Source organism: Ascidia mentula, chromosome 5, assembly GCF_947561715.1.
Source record: "Ascidia mentula chromosome 5, kaAscMent1.1, whole genome shotgun sequence".
NCBI lineage: Eukaryota > Metazoa > Chordata > Ascidiacea > Phlebobranchia > Ascidiidae > Ascidia > Ascidia mentula.
In genome coordinates, this window is record NC_138570.1 from 17,572,482 (window position 1) to 17,599,218 (window position 26,737).

The window sequence follows — 26,737 nt, forward strand, 5'->3', positions numbered from 1 at the left end:
AAAAATAATCGTGTTGGAAATGCTTGACCATTGCCATATGATCGTATTGTTGAATTAGCAGTTTCAGTATTTGACTTGCGTTGCGTTCAGCTTGTGAAAAAATCCCTTGTGATAAGAGAGTCGCAATGGCGTATATGGGTGATTTATAGGGTCTGGCGTAATGTCTCGTTCGCATCGAGATGTGTCTGAACAACTAGGTTTGGCATTGACATTACTCGTGTACGGGAATCGTTTCACAAGACAACGAGTTTATGAAGTTTATCATTATTTTTCAGAGTTTTGCCAGCAGAGTGACAAATATATTTACAAAAGTCGTTATGTAAGTCTTGAAGACACGACTTATTTATACGTTAAAATGAGTTCGAGGTGAGGGTTTTTGTGCATATATAGAGTTATGCCCGAGAAATATATGGCATAAGGAAACCATCTTGTACCGTGGCATGCCATTCACTAGACTCGATAAATGGTAACTAGGTCTTTCCTAATGTGGATTTACGCCGATTAGCGGAATCCATTATCACTTGGAGGGCGGACTGAAGCGTTCTTGAAACAAAACGCACCAACACATAGGATTTGTATTGTGCTATTGAGGTCAGGCGGCCACGCATGTTGAAAGTGGATTGGTGGAACACATTTTTGTGAGGTTTAAATGTGGAGTTTTTTTCGAGCCAGGTTAGTGATTCAGACAGCCATGGATTAAACTGACTTAGTGTGTTTTGGAATTGTTGGTTTTGTGTTATTGTCAGACAATAACCAGAGTTTGTGTTTCTTGAAAAGGTAAGGTTTATGTTGTGATCATTCTAATTTTGACTTATGAAAAAGTATTTGAAATTCATCAAAGGTATGTTTTTTTTATCCAAAACAGACATGTACTTGTGTAGTTCAGGTAGGCCTATATTCGAGTTAAAAATATGTTTCCATCATATAAACACAGTACACTTTTTTCTCAGCATTAACACAAACCAAACTAAGTGTGACATTGGTTAAAATGTAAACAAGTAACATGTGCTGTGAGGAGAAACCCCACAAGGTGTTGGATTACTGTGTACATCGACGCAGACAAAAGCCAACTGAATCATGAGTGATGGACGGAAATGTAGTGTATATTTGCCAAATGAACGGAAACTTGAGCTGAACCTACAGGTGCGTTATTACCAAACACTTGGATTTGTTGCTTTTGAGGCTTTTTTTGTTATTTATTAAAGTACTAATAAACTGGAATGCACATGTGTTGCAAACTTGAATATCTCACAGATTTGTTGTAAAAACAATTATTGAACATGTACATTTTGTTCCCTGTTTGTAGTCAAAACTTCTTGGCAAAGACCTGCTGGAGATTGTAGCCTCACACTTTAAGCTCAAGGAAAGGGAGTACTTTGGCATCGCCTACAAGCATGAAGGGTAAGCTAAAAGCATGTTTCAGACTAATGCATCTTTGATGTTGTTCAATAAGTTTTTCCTAATGTCTGTAGAAATAGTTCTGATGACTTTTGTTTTTGGTTTTAGTGGTTACTATGCCTGGCTCCAGGATGAAAAGAAAGTTTTGGAACATGACATTGCCAGAAAGAGTGGAAAGGTCATCGACCTCTTGTTTGCGGTCAAGTGAGTCAAACCTGTTTAAATTGTACACAGAAGAAGTAGTGTTAGTTGCCATTTTGCCAACAAACTTTTGGCACAAGGTCCATGCAGATTGCAGCACATAAAAAAATTGGGCTATTTATTCAATTCACAAAAGTGCTTCCCTAATTTGTCACATTGCCCCAGAGCATAGAGGTTTTCAGTCCACTTAACATAAAACACAATGCATGTATTCAATTTGGAAAGGATGCTTGTTTAAATTGGATAAATCATTAATGAGGAAATGTCTAAGCACTAGATGCCATCCTTACCATGCCCATGTCGTGATTTGCTAAGTTTGAAAAATCTTTTGCTTTATCAGATTTTATGTGGAAAGCATCTCCTATCTAAAGCAAAGCAGGACAGTTGAGCTGTTTTTCCTTTATGTAAAGTCACTTGTATATAAGGTGATCAATATTGTTTCCTTGCATTGTTGAAACCTTCTGATATGTAATGTGTGTAGATGTAATGCAACAATCACAATAAAACTGTTTAATAATATTGTATGTCATTACGTTGGCTGTATATACAATTGTTTTTAAAAGTTTGTCTGATGTATGACCGTTCCATTCCAAAGAATTTGGCTGTTTGTAGTAAGCAACTGTTATAATCAATGCTGAAATATGCCTTGTCAACCATATTTCAATGTCTGCAAGCCATAAAAGTCCATATTACCCCCAAACCCTGGTTTGAATGTAAATCATCCACTAAAAGTGCTTTTGTGGTGGAAGCCATTTCTTATCAAAAAATCATTACCTATTCTTTCCAGGGCCAATTGGAAATCGAAGACAGCAAGACCGCATTTCGACTCGCCTCCCATATATTGCAGGCAAGTGTGGGATCCCATTGTTGTAGTTTCACTGACGTCCACAGTCAGAGTAAATGATACCATCTATTGTTTGCTCTTCGGAGCCTCCACTTAAACCCCACCAGCTATTTTAGTACTGTTTTGATTTGGCAACAGCCTGTGCACGCTTAACCAAAAAACTTAAAATGATTCAAACTTGGAACACACTCTATCTTACAGTACTTCATCATTAACCATTTTGCAGCTTGGAAACATTTTGAATGGATTTGAAATTTAAAAAGATTTGATTTTGATTTTTAAAAATTGTTTTTTTCCCTCATAACTTCATGTGCTGTTGTTGGTTTTACATTTACAACTCTTTTTGTGTTTACAGGCGATATGTGGGGACTATGTTGAGTAAGTACATTGATTTTTGCCAATATTTTTAGAGTTAATATATTGCTAACATACTGACTAATCTTATGACCATTATGAAATAATACAGTTCCTGCTGTTATATGGTAATGATGGAACTTCCCTAAAAAAGCTGAGACATGCCTTTAGTGTCACAGGCGTTCTGAATTACAAATACCTGCAGGTTCACCTAACTTAACTGTACAAATATATCAACCCCTGAGAAGTTGCTATGCACCGTCTACGTATTATGTAAATGAATTAAACAGCAATTATTGATTAAAAAATTTCTCACCTCAGTCCCATATACAAACGTTCAAAGCACTAACAATAAAATAATTGTGATTCCTTTTGTTTAGTGACGATACTGCGCGCTGCCAAATGACGAAGTTTCCTCTTTTTCCTAGCCGATTATTCCGCGAGCTTTCCAGACAACACTGGTGAGATTATTATTTGCGAAATACTTTGTTGTGCCTCTTGTGAGTTACATGGGTTCAGTGTGTTGACTCTGATTATATAATGGATGCTGAAAAACGATTAAAACACTTTGCCAAACCGGTTTGTCGTTAAAAGACATTCATCATTGCACATTCTAAACTCCACCTGAACCTATAATCACTTACTAAAAAAGAAGATTCGATTCCAATATCTCACATTGCCCTTCCTTAATTGACTGAGACGATGCTATCTTAATTAGAATGTTTCGAAAACTACCGGAACTTGTGTGTAAAGCTCGTATTTATAGTTTTTCCGTCTACTTAACACATGCTATCTAATCAACTCCTATGTGGGGTTCGAATTTCCTTGAATAATGACTTGATATGGTTTGTTTTTTAGTGAATCCTCTGTTATTGAAATGTACAAAGAGTTGCGCGGCTTCTCGAAGGGAAAGGCAATCATAAGGTGAGGATGTATTGTTGTTTAAATTAAACCTTTGACGAAAAATTCCATTCAGTGTCCGACCTAAACCTAGTAAATAATTAACATAATTTCACCACAACTCATTCTGTTCCGCCCTTGCTAGTTTCTTTTTGGCTGCTTTTGTTCATTAAAGTGCACATTTGCATATTGTTTATTATGTGACGTGTATTTTAATTATTGACGAATATAACCGTCACCCTAACAATGGCCTGAAGAACCGGAAGAGGCGAAACCTACATTGAGAGGAGTTTATTATTATAATTCGACCATTGCGTGGTTCCCGCCAGTAACAACAACTTGCATTTGGTTTTTAGTTACATGACGCTTGTTGAAACACTGCCTGCCTATGGAATCCATTACTATAAAGTGAAGGTACGTCAGTATTATCTCGATGTGTATGTAAATGGTTGAGAGAATCCAAGCATTGCGTAGACGTCATAAAATAACATTTAATATCGATCGTCAGATTTTTGTTGTATGATAATTACAATGGTACACAACTGGAAAGAATGTGTCAATAGAAAAGATCACAGTACAGTGTGCCGTTAAAAGAGCTACTCGAACGGTATTTCTGTGCCGGTAGTGGGCGCTATGAGTGTTGTAACCTCGTTCCAATTGTGTGACTTTCGGCCAGGGCGCACGACTAATATACCAAGTAGCAAACCTGGTCGAAATTCTTGTACACGATAGCAGGGGTTCGAATCCCGGCGCTGTATTTGGCAAAAGTCAATGTTTGCGGCTGTGAGATTACTTAATGCGTTAATCCCAGATATTCGAATACTTGTTTCTCAACAACAGTAGTGGTTTCCACAGCCAACTTCAACGCAAGATTAACGATTCAATATGCACTAACGATTTTGGTATTCATCCTACACCAACACTATATACAAGCAATATGGACATGTTTTAAATGCGCTACAGGCAGGGCCACTGTTGGTCCGCTGTAAAAATGTGTTAGTCTTCATTTGGTTATATCAGCTGGCCATATCACTAGTATATCACACTAACAAAGCTGCAATGATTAGACCTAATATGTCAAAATAGTGGCCCTGTATGTATCATTGCACGCCATGTACAACATAATGGCACAGTAGTAAAATCTCAAATGAGAGTTTAATTTCTTCGAAATATATATATCGTAGAAACTTTAAACAGAGAGACAACTCAGGATTATTAATAATAATTAGGAAAATCCTACTTAAACAACTGGGTTTATAGTTTGCACTGTGTTTAGTAATATTATTAAAACGCATTATGAAACAAAAGGGGGAAATAATGTTTGGAAAACCCTCAAAACATCCAAGGGGGAAACATAACAACTACCTGGTTGTCTTAAACAATAGACAGCTTCCGTAATAGCAGCAGACTTGTCGCCAGTTTCCTTTCGTCGTAACTGGACAGCTTTGTTCGTTTTCCTTTTTCTGTGACTGCGCTGAATGGCTCCAGCCGCCTGTGGCCTTTTTTGCGATATCGTGCGGGTTCGATGGAGCGCAGCGGCGGCCAGGGTTGATGTTGTGCAAGTTGCAGCGGGCTATGCTTTATTTGTATGTATAATCCTTTGCATCTTGTGATTAAGCTTGATATATCAGAAATTGTCGTGTCTTGTGGAAAATGTTGCAACTTGAAGACCAGCAAGTACACTTTGATTCGTTGTAAAATGTCAGGTTGTTCCCTGCTACAGGCATTTCCAACACCAAACTCAAGTCGGTCGTTGTGTGGTAGTGTTTGTGGCTCATAGTTTTCTTATCTGGTATGGGTCAATAACATATGGTGGCAAGTTACTGTTGGTAACCATAACATGGCGCCATTTGGTTAAAAACTTTGGGAAGGGACAAATTAAGAAGCTGAATAAGCCCAATGTTGTCGGAGCTACTAAAAAGAGAATAATGCACAGAAAATCGTGATCAACTAAAAGCGTTTTTTCGTGAAAGCATTTTTTGTGTCATCGCTTCTGGGTGGCCTTGTTTGAAACCGAACATTTTGTTTTTCTTGTTTAATTCTCGAGGCTTGATTGTAAGAACAAAGCACACCAACATGGCGAAACACTCTTTTCAGGTCGCATTTGAGGAAGCTATTTCTACGGCATTGTTCGCTGCTGTTGTTTGTATATCAGGTTTCGGAGAAACAAGGGGGAAACTCTATGACCGACAATACGACGAATGTTAACTAGCAGAAAACTGCACTTCGTTCCCAACCGTGCTCAGCAGTTTCTTTGTCTCTTGCAAAGGCAGTTGTGTTAGTGCTGCGTTATGAAGGGGCGTGGCAATAGATTATTGCAGGTGATTTGGGGATGTCAATTACGATATGCCTGTTCTTGTGATGCCCAAAACGAAAGGCAAAGGTACCATTAAAGTGTATTCAAACGGAGAGCTAACACATAGGACAGTTTGTCATTTGCAGAAAGCACTATTTCTTAGGGAATAAGATTCCATCAAGCAATCTTGTCATGCTAGAGCCGCACCTACCCAGACACCAGTGCTTTTGTTGATAATTACAGCCTTACGGGAAACCAATTTAGTAGAAATTGAATGACCAACGGCGATCTAACTTTCACCGTAATTGTTAATGCAGACGAGAATGCCATCGTTCAATTGCTTTGAATAGATGTTGATAATTGGCTGTATTTGGTGCGGCTGCTGCTGTACTACCAGCCTTTGTTGACAGCTTCAGACTGTTATGATGTTAGTAATGACGACATCGTGACCAGTAGTAACTTTCAAGCTCATAACCTCGCACTATACACCAACGAACAAAGGTGCTGATTTCACTTGCAAAGTGACTCTTTACGTGGTAAAGCAATGTGTTGTGAGGAAAACCTAGTAGTACAGGGACAAGGTGAAGTTAGCAATAGTTCTGGTGCAAGCATGAAGTCGATTGGGGATTTGTGCAGTGGTATTTCATTCACCCGCATGAGGTTAAAGCTGTTCAAACAACGCACATTCCTCGAACCCGCTTGAGCTTTTGAGGACAAGTTTATTTATTGTTTGATTTATGGCAGTCTCCATGTGTAAAATCTAGCAAGTGCGCTGAGGCTGTGTACTAAAAGCGGAAAAATCTACAACTGTTCCGACTGTTACTCAAAACGTATTTGATGAAAACTGTGTGAACATAAAAATGCTGCATGGATTTAAAAACTTCAGTTGTGAAGAGATTGTGCATAAACACGTCAGTAAGCATTCACATTATGAGCCATGTTTAAATGACTGCGTATTGGGAAAGGTATTTCCGAAATTTACGTTTGAAAAATCGCCTTGTTTCTCCTAAAAACGCGTCAGAGCCTGGCGAAGAATTTGCCGCGCTTTGAGGTAAAGTGCATGAAGTCACGCGTGACCGCAACCCGTTCCGCATCAACGGCCACTGTCATCCTCTCATAAAGGTGCGGTAATTTTCCTTGTAGCCTTTGCTGAGACTAGCTTGAGGGCACGCAAATAGCTAGACGGGCATCCTGTATTTAGCGATATGCGGAGTGCAGGAACGACATGTTCAAAACCGGAGTTTTAAGCAGAATTGCTAAAATTGAAAAAGTGTTTTTGTAGATTTTTTGAAAGATTATGTATAGGAATTATGATGTATGGATTACGTGGTTTGTCGGCCTTCTGAATTGTGATGCGGGCCAGATATGTGTGGGTGTCAAATGAAATAGTTTTGTACTACCGTTGTTTTACCTGTGTTAGCGTTAAAGTGAAAGTGGCAGCGGTATTTTGAGTTTGAAATAAGATTTAATATTAAACATTTGTTTGGTTGCACAGCTATTCTGTAGTCTCGACTGAGGTTATGACTAAAATGTTAAGGGGAAGAAGCAACGTCAGAATATTGATGCTAGATGGTAGTTTTACGCGATCTGTTGACTTGTCGCGCCCAACAATTTCCTATTCGACCAATCGAGACTTACGATAAGGCCCAAATGTTTCCTGTATTGGCGACAACGAGGGTAAAAGGGTCACAAGTCATGACAGCCCGATTTCTGATGTCATCTTCAACAGCTGTCGGTTGGGCATACAATAAAAAGGTCCCCTTTCATCTGTGCCACTAAAGGGTACTGATTATTGCCAGGTTTAGTTCGTTGGATAGCTGCGGAGGTGCGCTCAGTTGAAGTAACTCGACTAAAATGGGAGAAATTTTCGAATATAAAGTTCACGGGCTGTTAAAGTGCCTATTATATTACTGGGCACGACTCAAAGTCCGATCGAAAGTTCAAAAAATACAAAATTTTATTTATCCCGTTAAATTTTCCACAAAACCTGAAGCATACACGAAGTTGTGAAAGGTACGGAAAACACCATACATCGGGAGATTTACTGCTGGGCACTTAATTCGCGTACTGTGCAAACAAAGTCAGACCATTTCCACATCGCATCTTCACAGAAGTCAAACATTAACCAAACGCCTGTGCTCGAATCCATCGGCAAAACGTCTTAATACACAGCAACTATACCGTATACCCTCCAACGTCATAAAGTCACAAGACTTTCCAGTCGTACTGACGAGATACTGATTCTTGCATAGTGACATGAGCAGGGTTCATTGAGGCAACAAGCCATAGGTTGCGATAACGAAGTGAGAACATCGAACGAATCGAGGGCTGGGTGTTGTGTGTTCAGTTGTTTTTGTGCCAACAAAGCGCAGAGGTGTTTGACTGCAGTGTGTGGACTAAGGTGGGCGGGTACACACAACTGCTTGGACAGATTTTTGTGTGTCCAAATCATTTCTCATTCGGTTTAGGAATTCGGGTTTCATGACAGCCACAGATTGTGTAACAATACGAATGTACGAATACATTTGAGACCTTATGATACTTTGTAGACGGATTATCGACTTCAGTGTAAAGAAAACGTAATGGACACGGTGTAAACTGCTGGAAGATAATTCCATGTATGTGTCTTACGTTTTGGCTTTAGAAGAACCTTGATTTTATGTATGGAAGGGATATTTACTTGCTAGACTTTGCAAATAGTGCTGAAAGTTTGTTTGACGGACAATATCCTAGAATTTTCATGGCTTTTAAGTAGACTTTCTTTTGTTAAGAGTTTTTTATGATCGCAAGGCATTAAAAGGCAATCAGTCGCCTTTGTGGTTTGTTGGCACTCATCCCAATTAACATACGATTGATTGCTGCCAATTTTTGTCTTTGTTTGAGAAAAGGAACCTCAGTAAAATCACACTCTTACATTTGTGTAAAGCAGCCTAGAGTAAAGTGGCATGTTATACAGTTTTAGAGCAAGTTTTTATTATTAGTTTGCTGTTATGGTTTTAAGTATTTCATATATCTTTATTTTGTTTTGTTCAGGACAAGTCTGGTGTTCCATGGTGGTTAGGGTTGAGTTGTAAGGGAATACAGCAATTTCACATCACCGACCGACGACTGGCAACAAAGGTAAGCGCTTTCGTTTTGTTGTGTATTCGTTGATCATGTACGACCATGGCTACAATATTCAATGCCACACAAACACATTAATTAAACTCATAGTTAAAACACAACTACAGCTACAAAAATTAGTTGATCAAAACAATCCCGGGAGTTTAATATCAATTGCACAAACATAATCTTTATTGTAAAGCGCTGTTCAACAATCAAATTGCGCATGAAATTTGTGTAAAAGTTGTTTTTGTGTCAAAGTCACTCACTGTGTGAATTCGAATTTATTCCGAGGTCAACACGGTTTACAGAAACCTGTTGTTGGCCACAGAACTTTCGCTCCAATAAGCCGTCTTTAAATACCCCAAATTGAAGGAGCTTGATGTTGTAGAGCCAGGTCTTGGAACGCCACTCGACGTGTTTCCCGCAATTGTCCAGAGACCAGATCGCGACCTAAAGCGTTTCTTACGGACAATGACGGGCACAATCGTGGTCATAAGTTAGCGAATTTAGTCCGTTTTGTGGGTCATTGATTGCCACAAAATCGATGACCTATGGCGGTCTGATATAATGATTAGTGTGCAGAGAGCTATTATGTTTCTCCGACACGAACGTACAGTGAAGGAGTCGTGTTCTATCTGTAATTGCTGGAGTTTTTCAATTAAATTTAGATCAAAATTTAGTTTCAAACAGTTAGGTTGAAGTAGTTTGAAACTGTGTGGGAATTGTTGTTCATGTTTAAGTATTGTGAGCTCTTCATTGCTTCAATGGGCTATTGTGTACATTTTGTTTCAGTCAATAGGATTAACTGTTTTTCATCGTTTTTGCTTTTGAAATAAGGGAGGGTGCGCAGAACGAAAACTCTCTGTTAAATGAGTAGATTAGGGAAGTTCTTCAACGTATGCCTGTGACACGCAGTAAATACCCTCGAAAGTATGCAAAATCGCTTTCATCATCTTTCCTGTCATTTAATAGGAAGTATAAACACAACAAGAACCCCTCTATGTCCGGACAAAACTGCGCACCAGGGAGCCTAGTTTAACTTCGCATTTTGTTTGGTCAGAAAGTTTTTGGTCAATATCAGATATAACTTGCTTACTGTCAAGGAACGTCAGGCTACTTTCGGTCGTATTTAGCCGCTTATTTCTGGAATTCAAATGTAAAATACAGTAGATCAAACCTTCGGAAAATATTTGGCTTTAACATGGTGAGAAATAATGAGAAACTGAGCAAACATAAACCCACATACCGTGTCAAGTCGTACTTTTCAATCCGTTGTCCTCCATTGAAAACTAATCTACCAAAAAGATTTTTACACGACACACCCCATAAAAGGCTTGGCAACCCAATTCAACATAGGGTTCGTCAGATCTTCATGGACCGATAGCAGCCACATTGCTGTTTGATAACAATTTATCCATGGTAAGTCGTCGGATTCGCTTGTCGGGATATCGTCTTATAGTTTTAATCAGATTACGACCGGAGTCTCATGAATATCACGTTCGCATTGGTTCAGTGCTTAGAGCATGACATGGCAGCTGATGTATGCTTGTTGTACTGGAATTGATGACCAAGTTAACTGTATTTTTATGTAATTAGTAGCAACTAAAGTTTGAGAAATAAAGCAGTATCAGAGCCATTTAATTGCTGCATGCAAACTGTAGCTGACAGTTACCTAGCGTTTCTAAATACCGCGGTATTTGCAAGTGCTGTGGCGTGAACTTTATGAACAATGAGGGATGGTAGAATATGCACAGTGCTCTTATACTTATTTGCATGTTAATATGAATACGTTTGATTTCACGTTCCTAATCACGTGACTTAGTTTGATAGGTCGTCATAAATATGAAATGTTGCCTGGACTGCTATTTTTTTATATTGTATTCACGAGGCACAGTAGCATTTCTAACTTACCCGTATTTATCTAACAGGTCTAAGCGAGATGTTCAAAAGCATGAGTTTACGGTTGGTTCTTGCTTGCGAAATTTAGTTGGTCTAAGTTGTTGTATGTCCGTTTCTCATTTGGTAATCCTGGTGAATCATGTACCAAACACGTGACTAACTTTGTAATAAACCACAGGTGTATGCCTTAACTTAGTAAGGTCTATTTTAGCAAAATTCGCAGCGTGTGTTAGTATTACTTCAGAAAATGTTTATAACTACTCTACACAGCGCAGAAGCAGCTAGCAGGTCATAGCCTGGATTAAACTTAGCAGACCTAGACAGCAGACCCGTGCATTCTCCAGATATCCGCGTCACAACATTCCGACGACCTCGCCTTAAGCTTGGTTTGCTCTGCGATTGTGGTTCACGCGTGATGTGTGTGACAACAGATTGAATGCGAACCACGCAAATACACTGATCTGATTTTCGCGGAAGATCTGTGTGTTATTGAAGTAATGTCTGAAATTCAATGTTCCAAAACCTTTGTTTGCGACATACTTGACTGAATGGTTTGTTTGAAGTTGTAACAAGTCCGTCCCAGATTGATTACTGCCCTCTTTGCGACGTAAAACTATAAGTTTAACTGTGAATCGTGAGGAAATCACAGAAAATAACACCGTTCTGATGCAACTTGTCTCAATGCCGATAACATTACATATTTCGTAGATGGTTTTTAGATGTCATTAGGTTCTATTTAGCAAATTTGTATTACAATAACGAATACTGACCCGCGAAATAAATCAGTTGATTGAAAAGAATTCGTCAGTCCGATATAATTGGCAGCTTCGTCGTGCGTTCGATCCAACCAGGGGTTCCTGACGTAATCGTAGAACGCAGTGATTCAGGACCCTTTATTTTGTGACAAAGCTCTCTGTCTTACGATGCCTTGTAACCGCTTCCAAGTGGGTTAAGTAGGTCGCTCATATGTTTTGCGCTGTGTGCGTGGGGTTGGAAACACCAGCCGTGTCTTTTGGTTTACAGAGTGAATGTATTTGAAAAAGTTTATTTTGTGTGGTTTTTATGTTTTTAACCAGTTGGTTTAATTACCAGTTGTGTGATTATACAATTTTCAAGCTTTTATATATATTTAAGGCAGTAATTTTAGTGGAAACAAGTGTTAAATATACTGACACCTTTGTAATTTCTGACAAGTCTGACTTGCATTTATGGGTAAAAGATGCCAGTATGGTCCAATGTCCCTGAAAAAAATAAATTGTGTTTTTCGAGGTTGTTATTCCCAACATATCTATACCATATTTACATTGTTTGTGATGCTGATTCATGCTGTTTAAACTCCTGTTCACTTTCTTACCAAATTATGTCTGCATTTGGTACTTATTTTTTACATCTATGACCTAAAGGCTATTGTTTGCACGCAGACATTCCATTGGCGGCACTTAGAAAACCTTTACTTTCGGGAGAAGAAATTCTCAATTGAGGTTAATGATCGTCAACCAAGAATCAACAGTGTGGGATCAAGAGACCATTTGTCAACAGAAAATTCACGAAAATCCAGCTCAGAGATTAAAGTTCATGCATGGTATGGATCTCCAACTCTTATCAAGACTATTTGGAGTATGTCCATATCCCAACATCATTACTACCTAGACAGAAAGCAAAGCAAGGTGATTGTTGAGTTGTATTTCTGTTTGGTTTTGACATATCATTACCAACAACAAAACTATTTTGGCAATCGTAAAACTTAAAACGCAAATATCCTTGCTAATAATGTCTTCTGGTAAATTTATTTATATTCAGAAACTGGTTTGTTTTGTTTTTACTCAAAGTTCTATGCATTGAAGGCGTGTGGTAAAAAAAAAAAATTTCCTAAATTTTACTTGATGTGCTTGACAGACCAAGCTTACTGCTGCTAACAACTTAACAAATCTCAGCAACGATTTAACAAGCAACAGTCAAAGCTTGATTACTCCACTCAAAGAAACACCAGGCATGACGAGAAAACAAATAAAAGACCTCGATATCACTGTGAAAAAAGGTAATTAAATCCCTAGCTGTAAAAGAAAGTGGACAATTAAAGTTTATCGTGAATTGATAATTAATAACAGATTTTTTGCTGGCGCAGTAACACATACAATGTTAACTTTGGTTTTTGCATTTGGTTGTAAATTAAAGTAAAAGTTTGTGTTCTAAATCCTGGAAGTTTTTGTTGCACAACAAGCCCATATATTAGTCAACAAATCATTCCTGTTTACATCAGGAAGCAAAGATGAAACCCCAGAAGTACGAGCGGCCAAACAGGAAATGTCTGATGCTCTCAAATCTAGGAAAACGAAACTTGAAGACCAGTTGTATGACAAAGTACAGGAGCTAAAGTTATGGTGCCTGAAAGAAGCGGTAGGTTGACTTACACATCTCCTGTGCCTTCGTGTCAGTCGATTTTCAAATAAATTTCCTTTTTTCCAGGAAATAACGGGAAAGTTGGCTCCAGAGTATGTCAAGTACATGGACCTCGATGAAAAACGACCAAAAATCAAGAAGCGGGTTGGCGCCGAATTTAAAGTGAAATTACGAAACAAAGTCAACTCTAGGAACAACTTAGTAAGTCACTATGATGCTGCAAACATCTCACACTCTTGTTACATGACAACTAGAATTTAGTGCACAAACACTCCCTCAGCAACCACTATTTCTCTTCAATAACAAAAAATTTTGCAAAATAATCATGCATTTTTTTCTCATTGTTTCTGATAAAATTTTGAAAAAAAGTGGTATATATGTTTCAAAATTAATGAAATGTAATTGGTTTAGATGGGCTGTGTTGAATTCAGATAGTTAGATAATTTATGATTAATTATCAATTTCAGGAAAAGGATTACCCAAGCACTGTAACAGCTGCATCATCCTCATCTTCTGGTTTTGGTTCTGAGACAGCCGATGCATCCGATGAGCTCAGTCAACTTGAAACAGAGTTTGAAATTCTTACCCAGATAGCGAGTGCTGCCAAAAAGCTTGCTTACGACCGAACAGCGAAGGGAAGAATCCGGAACAAAAGACAAACCTCGTACAAAAAATCTTGTGAAAAATTACAGGTCTGTCAACTCACAAGTTGTTTCTTCACTGTATGTTGAATTTAAAAATGGACTAATCTTGAAGATTTATTCACAGCTTTTGAAATCAAACTATGTAGGTATTGTGTTATATATATGTGATCCTACATAAATTTGTTTTCGATTCTTTGTTAGAAATATACAGACTGAATAATTTGATTCAAATTAAATTTAATGCAATGCAGTTTTCTATATCTATTAAATACCACAATCAATTTTATCCTGTCAAAATGGCACTTAAATTAAAACTTGATATGAGCTGCAAAGTGATTTTTATCCACAATATAAGGTGCCTAAAGTAATAGTGCCAGGGGGCATTATTAAACTGTCATTGCAGAATTCAGCACAATATTAGTTTTGTGCTGTAACATGCAGGTGATCTGAAACTACTGAATTATCCATAATTGCATTTAATTTTGTGAGTGCGAAAAAGAAACCTGGTTTTTAAAAAGGAAAGCCAAAGCTAGGATGCTGTTGATCATATTATTAGTAGACATTTCAAAATCTTACTGGGTTCATCATCAGTTCGAAATGTCTACTAATAATATGATCAACAGCATCCTAGCTTTGGCTTTTTTTTAATGTCATTAACTCCAGATATGTTGCACCCAAGAAATCATGTTAATTTACAATTTAACAAAAAAAAAATATCAAAATTTTTAGTTTTGCTCTGGTGACACAACTCAAATGATACATTTTCCAGGAGGTTGAAAATCGGATCAATGTGTTGAGGAAGAAATGTGGTCAGAAGCCATCAGATCGTGCATCCATGCTCATCGATGACTCCACTGATATGATATTTGAGGACGGAGTAGGAAGCTTCCGAGATGGGACTGAATCTGAAAGAAGTTCCTTGTCTGAAGGTAACTCCCACAGCATTATTTCAATTACTTCTAATGTCTCTACCTAGGATTGTTCAGGTAAAAAGTGTTTGTCCAAATACTATGGTGTTATGAACCTTAACAGATATCTTCTCTCTAAAATTAACTCCTGTGATGATCTTTAATTGTAATATTTATTAAATGTGGTGCAGATGCTGTTCAGTCATTGCATACTTTCCCTCTTCCATCATATGTTACGTATTAAATGCTAAAAACAACTTTTTCTAAAATAAACAAGAAATATTGAGAGCTGCAGACAGGTGTGCACACTGTTTGTCTCATCAGTGCAGCTGTTGACTGTGGCACTGTGCTAGCTTTTACACTAGCGGGCACACAGATTTCCACATGGAACCTTTCAGTTAACGTCGATCCGTTGGGTGCCCAACTAGGTACCAAACAACAAGGATGAACCACCATGTCTGCAGATTGTTATGGCTCCTTTTGCACAATATATATATATATGTATGTCTTAAAACAGTTTTCCTTTATTTTAAAGGCCTCCTTTTGGATGATGATGTTTCATTAAGTAGTGGTGGTGATGCACTTTCAACCCACAGCACTCCAGCTATTCTTAATCAACATCATGTCCCTCCACATCCAAATTCAGCCATGGTTTCCAGGAGGAATCGCTCCCCTGCTGATGTCGATATCAATGAGGTTCTTGCAATGAAAAGGTAATTCACATTAAATTATAAGAAATATGATGCTTTTTTGAAATTCCTGTTGCTGCCAGGCATATTGCAATTTAAAATGTACTGCTCTTCTGGCATAAAATATATGTGCTGTATTTATTCGACGTTTTGTCTGCCATGCGGCGAGACTTTATCAGGTATACCGCAGTTATGATGTTCGTGTATGAAAGTCAGTATTGAAAGTAAATCTGAACCATCAAATGTATCAGTCAAATCTGTAGTGTATGTTATGCTTTTTGGTGCATAACATACTCTAATAAACCTTTTTCACACTCATGCACAAGATCACCAGAGTTGATGTTTTTGTAAAAGGAGGTTGTGACCAATGGTTAAGAATCACTGATTTGAATAAAAAAATCTTACACAAAATCATGTTTAGGTCCATCACTCCTCCACCATCATTCGAACGAACGGAAAAGAGTAAAAATCTCCACTTGCATCCCCATCGTCATCAACTACTGCCTTCCCCAGCCAAAATTGTTCCTGAGGAGACGAAAGTTCTTCAGAAACCTCAGCAGAGAAACTGGATGAGATGGGATTATCCAACGAAGTAAGCAAATTTTTTTATTTTTTTCTCAGTAGTACTTGTGCTCCTTTTTATATTTTTGATATAAACATGGAATATTTTATATTTACATCCACACGTTTGTGCAAAGTTTGTAACAAAGCAGTAAAAAAACTGTGTGTTTGTAGTGATTTGTGGAAGCTTGTCAGATATAGTGGCAGAGATCCCTTGTGTATATATAAAGTTTGCCTGGCAAGTTGCGCGCTTGTGCACCAGTGTACCTTGGCCACAATATACCCCGTTAAACCGATGAGCTCCTGCAGCTCTGTTGGTAGAGCATTGCACCTGGTTAGCCCAGGGTTGTGAGTTCAAACCTAACTGGGAGCTTGATTTTTCTGATCTCGCTTCCGGCGGGAATATGTGGCCGATCCAGCTAGATCCAGCTAGGTAGCGAACGTTGATTTGTGTTTGTCAAGTGTGTTCTATTGCAGATCGCGTTCGAAAAAAGATTGGAACGAATCGTCACTGGACAGCATTGAAACAACTTCAACTGCAAGTCGATTCAGTGAAGACGCCAGATCACCAGAACACTACAGAGATATATCCCCATCTCACAGCTTAACTGGGAGCAAGGTACAATGTGCAAAAAGTCCAACATTTATTGCTGGTGGCACAATGAACCATTGGTGAATTGGTTTTCATAAAGTAAAATAGTCTTTATGAAAAAACAATATTTAAAATAAAAATATTAAAGAGTATTTGTGTTTAGATCAAGTTGACTCAACCCCTGGACCCATCTCTACCCCAGAAAGTGGACTTGTCATCTCACTTCGTTGATTTCGACGGTCGTTTGAGTGCCAACAGCAACCAGAACAATCATAACTCAAGGGTGTCGGCTTCAACTGAAAACATATCCGACCCATTCAGCATGGTGAAATTGAGAAGAGAGGTTTGTTTTCTTATAAAGTTAATTTTAGAGAAATTGTTTCATGCAATTGCGAAGCCTGTAAACTCTACTGAAGTTGCATTGACATTTAGTGATATTTTGCCATAAACTATTTTCCCTTAAAACTGAGAGTCTTTGACGTTCTGTCCATCGCTGTCCATGTAACACTGATATTTTTTGTCTTTTTATCATTTAATCACATCTTAAACTCTGGATGTTGGGGTAATGGAAACTTTTTTCTGCATTTCATGTTGTTTAAGTTGAGCATAACGAAACGGCCGACTGGATTGTAGGAAAATGGAAAACAATCCTCCATTACAGATATGTAAATGTTATGTTCTCTTAATGCCACAGGTGAGCGACACAGCTTTATCGGAGCTCTCAACTAAGAGTACCCCCATTGTATCGAGTCCCACCGAGCAAGACGTGACCAAAGACAAAGAATCGCGTCTTCCAAAGATCGAGGAGTCATCCCTCCATCCTCCAGATCCCGATCGTTTCCGAAAACGGAGTTCCAGCTTCACCGAGTCCACGAACAAACCAACATCCGCTCCTCATCGTCCCAACATAAGAAAGAAGCCTTCCTATGATAAAAGCGCTCAACCGAAATCCCAAGGTGTTGAACCTCGCCAATATGACGCATACAACGTTCCTCAAGCTGCGAGACTTTCTCCCGAAGTTTCAAGGTCAGCACAGCAAGGTCAAGACGGGAAAGACCTCCAGCCGACTTTATTTGGAACGAACCTGGACATTAGAATGCAGTATTTAACGCGGAGTTCTGGCCAGTTATCTCTATCAGCTCCTGTGAATCCTGCCTGGACGCAGGCAACCGGGAATCAAAACCTGCGGCCTGTCTTGAACCGACAGCTTTCCGGTCCCACTACCGTTCACCACCAGGTTCAAAAACCACCTGCAGGGTTCGGTAGGAACGGACCGCCAGTTTATCCCGAACAATATACGAAAGCTGGTTACCAGGGATATGTAGTTTACCGTGGTGAAATGAACCCGCAGGGATATGACCCGTATAATGAGGTATGGTACTCTTATAACTTGTGTCGAATTTTGTGATTGCATAAAATTGTGAGGAGATGCAGATTTGTTGTTGGATAATAATATTATGTGTAAGTGTGAGCCTTTACAATATGCAACTCACTTAAAATAATATTGCAGTCTGTAATTTAGGTGGAAGTAAAAGGTATAACATACGTTATTTTGTGAAGAAGTAATATCTGACAGAGGAATGTAAAAGTATCTAATCAGAATCTTGTAACAACGTTTGACGTAAAGTTTATGAATTCCACCAGAACCAGGAGCCGGCGATGTCTAGCAGCCACAGAGATTACTTCAACAACGCTGTATACCAGGATATCGGTATGGGATGGGTTCCATCACTGTTCGAGTACAGCAGTCGGGCTAGTGTGTGTGAAAGTGCCAGTGCCCAAAGCAAGAAAGAGGTAAGTGTCCAACAACAAAGTGTATCCTATAAATTTTGAGTAATTGGTTCTGTATTGTATTCAGGTCTGTCGCCACGAAAAAAATCGTTACATTCCACGTTTCTTTTACCTTTTTTGTGCGTTTGCAAAACAAACTGTTACATCTACCTTGATATTCTTTAACTTAAATTGTGTAATATTATACAACTTCACAGGACATTCGACGTATTCTCCAAGATCACATTGCCACGAAAAAGCATCCATCGACCTCCACATCCTTCCACGGCGACCTGGGAGTCGATGAACTGGCTGAACGAACCAAACTTCCGCACTCGGTATTTCACAAAATATGTTCGTGTGTTAACCGTAGAATGTCGTGACGTCATGATGTACCCGACAGATGAACAAAACATCTGATGTAGAATATAATTATAGAATTGAAATACCAGGATATCGCGATTGTTTATTTTAGCTTAAATTATCACTTCTAGTCTAAAGTCATCCAAGCCTAATTCGTCATCGAGGAACATTTGTTTAAAAATTTAAACTTTCATGTCCAACTATGACCGTGTACTTAGTAGTTAATAATGTGAACTGTGATTGTGCTAATGTTTATTTTCAATGTTCTCTGCTGGCATTTTGTCTAATTCTTTAAATATTATCTGCGCTGAACTCTTCATGCTGAACCATCCTACCCTTGGTCCTGTGTAATTATTAATAACTTGTTGATAACTTTCAGAACTCTGAGCACACATGGGCTGATTATCAGAAGCAGCTTTTATCAGGTGGAAGGACTCCCTCTGTACAAGGATCAATGTAAGCTTGTTTATATTTGGTTCTGTGCTACTCCTGGTAGTTCTACTACCGGTTCGGTAAAATGTTTGATTACCGGTCGTGGTGTTTGCAGAGCGTCCCAGACCGACTCCGTTAATTCGCGTGCCAACATTTTCCAACACAAGTCTCCACCCAATCACGCAGGGAAACCACCTAAACAGGAACCATCTCTTTTGCCTTACCAAACTCAGCGTCAACCGAGACTTCAACATCAGAAGTCGGGTAAATACCATGCATTATTTTTACGTACCGTTGCTAAGCAACATGTCACCATTTTATTTAAACTGTTCAATACTCCGCAATTAAATTCTTTTGTAAATTGTATTTTCCCTATAGCTAAAATGTTTGTAGGCAAAAATATAAGGAACGCTTAATCGAATTGAAGCGAGCTTATTGTTAACCATAGTTTTCCCATCAACACTTAACACAGTTTGTGTTTGTTAAGAGTGTGCATGACTTGAATACACGGACATAGAATGTATAACATTGCATGAGAACGTGTTGTCATTGGTAACAACTATCATTATTCTGTTAACTGTTGGGTTGTACATTGGTTTATTGCCAATAATAATTGTTTTTGTTTGTGTTGATATTATTTTCAGTAAAATGGTAGCTTTCCGTTTTGGACTTGGCCAAGAACTCATTGCCATAAATTTAATCGTGTGTTGTGATAAAAAGTGTTACAGCATGGCGTTAACTTGTATTCTGTGTGTATAATAACCAAGCATTCAATAACACCTGCATCAAGTTAACACCAATAATTATTCATTATTAAGTCCCAGTAACTGCACCCGACGTCCATCACCAACACCAACAACAACGTACCTACTATAACACCGTCCAATCGCACGCCCGTTCTAACCAACCGCATGACGCCAAACAACGTCAGCTGTTACGTCACTACTTGCACCACGACGCCGGTGACCCGGTGGATCACGTGCGAAATCACGTGAGCGGGCAGGGAAGTGACGTAGGGGGATTACCCCAGCAGCGAGGAAGAAGTGTTATGTACGGATTGTCCGCAGTTCCTGCCGAAGCTTCCTCCAGACCGACAACACAGCGCTGGCATTCAGACGACGCGAGGTTGTTGCCTAGCAACGCGCCCCAGACCACGCAGCAAGCCAAGGATTCGGGGTAAGATATTTTATCTCGTATTCAATGAATTGCGAACGTGGGTGAATCTGGAAACCCTGAATCATAAATAAGCATGAAAATTTGCTTGTGGTGGATTTACATGACAAAGCTCACAATTAAAGTCCTATCCTTGCAAGCACTTTCACGAGTGTCAAAAACTGTACTTCCTGAATGCTGTCATACACTAAAAGTTGAAGGATGAAGCACGCTTAAAAATTAGAAGATTAACTGATGTAATGAATGCAACAATGTCTGACCTTTCTTTCCAATAATATGCCAGTAAGCTTCAAAACAAACGTTTTAACATGCATGGCGTGGTGCTGGTTTTACAGTGCAGTGATGTTGGTACCTTTGTGGCTTCTAACGGATCGATACCTACTTACAGGCTACATTTGGCAAACAAACACACCTTTTTAACATGGTTCGTCTTGAAATAAATACATCCCAGTTTCCCATTCCCTCTGGGTTTAAATGAAGGGTGAATTATCTTGGCATGGAGTTTAACTTGTCGGTCTCTCTCTCTCCTCTTCCAACAACTTTTCTGTCGCATGAACTTTGCTTCTTCAATCTTTCGGTTTCGATTCCGTAACCCGCATGCATTTTAACTGGAAATATTGAACGGGTGATGAGAGGCCACAAACCGTGTGACTGCTCAACAGATTCAAGGATCCTAAACGTGGCAACCCGGGTCTGTTTAGAGGAACCGAAACACCAGACAAGTCTTCGGATCCTGACAAGGACACGGTGGTCATTCAGCAGCTAACAATGAGTCCGGAGGGCCACGCTGTAAGCGCATTTACTGTGGCCAAAAGCGCCCCAAACACCCCCTTGCAAAAGATGCAGGGGGGTCAAACTTTCTTCGGCGACTCTTCAGATGATGATTCGGATTTGGAGGACGATTCTTTCTCTGACGGTGGTGGCGGGGACACTGGAACACTTAAGTCCACACATCGACATAAGAGTGCTGACGATCTTTTAAGTTCGTCGCGTGACGTCAGCGATGACGTAAAAGTGACGAAAACGCCGACAATCATCGTACACACGCCCAGCTTTAAGAATCGAATAAAACCAACGTTGGTCCCACTCGGCTCGATAGATATTGACCGAACAAATCAACGACCAATCAGAGACGAGGAACGGTCACGTGGTCGCCAGAAGTCTCGCCATCAGGACAGCGATGCCCCAATGCCGCCACCTCGTGTCAAAAGAGCCCTTAGTCGCTCACGCAAGGCGGCCGAAACTAATAAACCCGCAACCACCGCAACCACCGCAACCAAAGCGACACTTTCCAAGCCCACGAAACGTTCATCACAGACACAAATACCGAACCGAGGCAAGGACGTTAACAGCAACGAGATTCATACTTTGAAGCAACCTCCAGCAAGCTCTAAATACAGTCCAGTCCGGACTTCTCCAAAACATGTCGATTCACCGCGCTGGGGAACTCCCTCGCCCCCCGGGGCTGTTTTCGCGTCGGGGACTTTACCCCGTGCTTCCAAATCGCGCCGCAAACCTCCGCCCTCAAGCGGAACTCCTGCGCGAGCTCATCTCACACTAGATGTCGCCAGCGCTACTAGTTCTCGGGAAAAGAAAACGCGCAGGTAAAAAAACCTCTGCTAACATGCATGAAAGATTTAACCTTTTGGAAGCAAACGAACACCGACATTTCCTCAGGATAGTTTTGTGGTGCGATATTTGCATCACAATTCCATGTTTGTTGAAAAGTTCTACTCAACAATTGCCACCCACATATGAAACACAATGACGTTTTAACTTTAAATTTTTTTATAAACACAAAATTGGTCCCGACTTCTTCGTTATTATTGTGAAGCTAATGGCGAATTTACCTGAGCCCCAGAAACGACGTTTCATTTGTAAACCAGAAATTCGTTCATCGGTCGTTACTTACAAGATCCTAACCCTGCCTCAGCCCCAACCACACCCACTGGCAGTCCCCGAAAAAGTACCTTTTCACCCCGTCGGAGCCCTTTTCCGGGCCCAATTATACCCGCCAGGCTTTCTTCCCATCACAGGTATATCCGAGACACTGATGCTGCTGTGGTGCTTGACCCAAAATAACCCCGCCGTGTTTGACCATTAGTAACCTCGCCGCTTCAATAATTATGCCTGTCGATTGAAAAAGGTGAATTTCAAAGAAGGACGCTTCTGTGAATTAACTAATATGATTTTAACCTCTACTTCAAAAACGGTTGGTCAATCTCCTCTTCATGCTTTCCAAAGTGTTCAGTGTGAGATAATATACTGAAACACGAATCACACACGATATCTGCTTTGATAGCAACTCTGTACCCACGATTTACTCTCTCTTATGACACACCTTGTTGCAAGAACCTATTATTTCAAATAGTTTGTTCGTAAAATTACACCATAGCGTATGGAGATATCCCTGATATCTTGACAAACTGTTGTTATTTATGAAAGCTGCGTCAAGTCTCCACTATCTGGACAATAACGGTATGGAACGGCCCGTATATGTGTAGATACTGACGCATGTTTTTGTATTTTCATCAAGAATGCGAATAGCAACATTCATTGAATGTCGTACAAAGATCTGGTAGCTGTCAAACTTACTTTTGCAGAAACAATGCATAATGTTGTGTCAAATGTCGCACATGATGTACATTGAAAAACCATGCGTCCGCCAACAAAGCTCGATAAAAACTGAGATTTGATGAAGAATATTCAAATAGTTGGTCCATGCCATCGTCGTTTTTCGGTTGTTTTGGTATTTTCTCTGTTATGTCATTTGCTGTTACTTGGGAAACACTGAACTACGCGAACTTTAATACGAAACCTCAACCAAACACCCATGGAAATATTTGTATTCGTGCCGCTGAACTTTTCAGCACTTATCAAATAACCCAACCTATTTTGTACGAAACACCAACAAAATATGCGTGGTAAATTCTCACATATGACTTATCTCACCCATCATGCACGGCTTTGCACCATTAACATGTGGCTATTTTATTGCAATCATGTGACATGCTTTCTGAGCCGTGATTGGCTGACCATCCAATGACGTGGCGGTATATAAGGGACAGATACGCATGTATTGTGTAGGACTGTAACACGTAAAATAATCAAGTATGTTTGGTTTGTGTGTAGTAACTATATTAGATCTTTCTGTTACATGGAAAGACGAGTAATCTTGTGTTGTTTTTATTGTAGTTTTGTTGCTGTTGGAACTAAAACGTTTGTAACAATAATATTTTCAATTAAGTCGTTTGAATCTGTTTATTTTTTGCTACCATTGTTTTCAGGCATAATTTACTTTATGAGTGTTGTCTATTAAGCCAACGGTTGGATAAAATTAAGGTTTGATTATTGCCAGAAAGACAAGATATATTTTGTGATTTTTTTCAACGACGCAATCGTGCTCGGATGTGCGGTAGCCATAGAAACATAAAATACTAAATTATTTTGTCTCGAACAGATCCAAATCGGAAGCCTGGAAGATTGGAGCGAACGGCGTTCCTATGCCGATAACCCACCAGTCAACTTACGCCTCCGAAACCCTGCCACACCCCCACCACACCCACTTGCAAAATGAATATTACAGCCAATACGCTCCCTCCAACCACCAATTCCACACGCTCGAAAGCGCCAATCGGGACAATGGGTGGCGCTATCGCACTGAAGCGGAATTATACGAACGGGGAAGACAGAGACAGCGTCACCAGTTTTCGGCGTCCGCTGAGGACTTATTGTGGAATGACAATCACGACAACCAAGCCGGTACTTTGGTTTGATTGTGACGTCACAAAGGGGATCATGCGCCCTTTGAGTTTTGCGTGAGAAGAAAAATCAGAGTTCAAAGTGAAAGGGATGCAGTGGAAGGCGAGAAAAATAGCCAAGATCGAGCCAAGCGACGCATTTTTGATAATAGTTGGTTTGCCAAAATCAAGACGTTTAAACTAAGACTTCTGCGTGCCCTAAGTTCATGAAATCGGAAAAAAAATTGCCAAAGTTCGTGGCAAGCGAAAATTTGTCTTTGGGACTTCCCCTTCGTGACGTATTTTCTCGAAGTCTTTCATGAAATGAAATTATTTGTTTTTATTTGAATGAAAATTAAAGATTCGTTTTTTTTCCTTTTCGTCAGGTTCGGTCGTCGCTCACTTTTTTCCACCACGAGTTATTTAAACAGTGGAAAATTATAAACCACGCATAGTTAAGTTTTTTTTTTATGTTTGAAACGCTCACATACGTTTAAGCTTGGTGACTTCATCCTGTCGCACCCACTGTATAACATACATGGTGCCATTGAATGACTTTAATCAAAAGATTGTCGCCTTTTTTAGGCGTCATAATGAAAAAAAATTAGATCTAATTTTCAAGTTCCCAGAATGCTTGTTTTCAAACAGTTGTTTTTCTTATTCCGAAATGCAATAAACAAAGATGACGTCATTTACTTGTTCTTCTTTTTTCTCTCGTCGGAATTTTTATTTTCGGTTGTAATCAACTTCTCCCGTTTCCTTTTTCTTTTTTCTCTCGTTTGTTGATTGCGGCCCCGCACATGTTTATCGTCCCCGTATTTATTTGTACTCCCTTATATATGTTTAATAAACAATACGTGTTGCCACGCGAAAGGCGTATTGAACGCGTTACGGGACATGTGTTTGTGCCTGTGCTTGCAATTGACTGCGTTTCGGGACGCAATTTGCAAAAATAACGCAACAAAGACCTTGATCGGCGCTTACTCGTGTGAACAAATATTTGTAATAAAATTTATACGAAACTTTGAGTTGCTGGTTTTCACAGAATCCTAATAATTATGCAGAAGAGCCAAAAAAAAACGTGACGGTGAGCACTGTTGGTTTTTGTTTTGCCAAAGTGTTTCCACCTAGTTTTGTTTCAGTCGGGTTAAACCTTGTTTGGCAGCCAATGCTTAATGGCGGTTGTATAGTTATCACAAAGTTGAAACCGACAAGATCGTTGTTAGTCGCACCATAGCTGCACCGATCGAAACAATGGCCTTATCTGCAGCTCACGATAATAATAATCTGCTGTAGGCGCAGCTTGAAATCAGAATGATATTAGGTTGGTATTTGTCATTAAATAGTTTGAAGTTCCGAAGACAAGTTAAATAATCTGCTACTAAAACTATTCCATCAATGTACACGAAAATGGTTACGAATGAGTACAGTGGATTGTCAAACGTTATCCTTTTAATTCCTTCTGCAATTGCATTTTTAATCAACGTGTAGTCGCACAACAGCAAGTGTTGTGATTAACTATGCAATCAAACCCGTGCATTTGAAGAAGTGGAAAATGTGGATCCGAAACCACGAACTTTACAAACGACCACCCAATAAAATTGAGGTAATTCAAATTGTGATTTTCCTAACCTTCGCCAAACCTTCATTTGCTCCAGGTCAATTTGAACTGATAGGCAATCTTCCAATTTCTTTACTTGGCAAACGTAAAAAAATATGCGGCTTTGGGTCTGTAACCCGATCGCGGCGTGGAAGATGCGTGCCTATCTAAAATCGGATCAAGTGATGAGGCTTTTGCCCTTCGGCTATTTGAGGGAATAGGAACGTTACTTCGACGAGTCGCGCGAAGGGTGTTATTCCCCTCATTAACTGCCGCAAAACCACGCCCGTGATTATAAACTGCAGGTTGTCAGATGAAATCACAGCGGTTTGGAAAAATGTGGGCGTCGTTGTCACTCCAGCGTGCGGAAGGGGTGAAGTTATTCGAGGACAGAATGCACTTCAGGAAAACTTGTAGTTTCATGTTACGGTGAAGCTTTTTGGGCGTTGACATTTGATACAAAGTATTGCACTAATGCACTTACGTCTGCTAGGAAGAAATTGCGAGAAAGTGATGAAGATCCGAAGGAAAACTGTTCATTGTTTTGTGAATGTTGGAATTAAAGTCGAAAATTAATTGAATACAATATTTGAAAAGTTGTAGTTTGCGATTGGTTATTTTACGATTTACTTTTTACACGAGACGATAAATTAGAGCAAGTTAGGAAAATACGATTTGATTTCTACTGAGTTGAGCACTTTACACAGCAAGTTGCCATTTCCATGTGTGTAACTTCTGATAACAATTTTATAACCCTAGTAATAATTAGATATTTGTATGTTTTCCAAATATATTTTGTGAAATATATTTTTCCGAAACTAGACAATTCTGTATTTTTTTTCAAAGCTAGAAAGTTCAGTGTAAGGGC

At 39.4% G+C, this 26,737-nt stretch overlaps 1 protein-coding gene across 4 annotated transcripts; it reads left to right on the top strand.

The window, feature by feature from the left end:
- Nucleotides 1-954: 954 nt before the first annotated feature.
- Nucleotides 955-25,297, top strand: LOC145902123 (uncharacterized). Of its 4 annotated transcripts, none has more exons than XM_082989988.1 (29): nucleotides 955-1,143; nucleotides 1,307-1,401; nucleotides 1,507-1,602; nucleotides 1,940-2,024; nucleotides 2,387-2,446; nucleotides 2,799-2,821; nucleotides 3,178-3,258; nucleotides 3,656-3,721; nucleotides 4,054-4,111; nucleotides 9,027-9,113; nucleotides 12,419-12,664; nucleotides 12,894-13,035; nucleotides 13,258-13,394; nucleotides 13,464-13,598; nucleotides 13,865-14,089; nucleotides 14,811-14,970; nucleotides 15,485-15,662; nucleotides 16,060-16,230; nucleotides 16,677-16,818; nucleotides 16,955-17,134; nucleotides 17,486-18,163; nucleotides 18,436-18,585; nucleotides 18,780-18,899; nucleotides 19,304-19,380; nucleotides 19,472-19,620; nucleotides 20,175-20,532; nucleotides 21,192-22,133; nucleotides 22,416-22,565; nucleotides 23,990-25,297. In XM_082989988.1, exons 1-29 carry the CDS (start codon nucleotides 1,078-1,080, stop codon nucleotides 24,303-24,305), a joined length of 5,373 nt encoding a protein of 1,790 aa, XP_082846114.1. In that variant the 5' UTR covers nucleotides 955-1,077; the 3' UTR covers nucleotides 24,306-25,297. The 4 variants fall into 4 exon arrangements, with proteins under 4 accessions (XP_082846114.1, XP_082846116.1, XP_082846115.1 ...); XM_082989990.1 differs by having other exon boundaries at nucleotides 20,424-20,532; XM_082989989.1 differs by lacking the exon at nucleotides 22,416-22,565.
- The last annotated feature ends 1,440 nt before the right edge of the window (nucleotides 25,298-26,737 follow it).

Coding starts and splice junctions, on each gene's coding strand:
- LOC145902123 (XM_082989988.1), top strand. CDS start 1,078: ATGAGTGATGGACGGAAATGTAGTGTATATTTGCCAAATGAACGGAAA. Junction 1,402..1,506: donor ATCGCCTACAAGCATGAAGG/GTAAGCTAAAAG, acceptor TTTTGGTTTTAG/TGGTTACTATGCCTGGCTCC. Junction 14,090..14,810: donor AATCTTGTGAAAAATTACAG/GTCTGTCAACTC, acceptor TACATTTTCCAG/GAGGTTGAAAATCGGATCAA.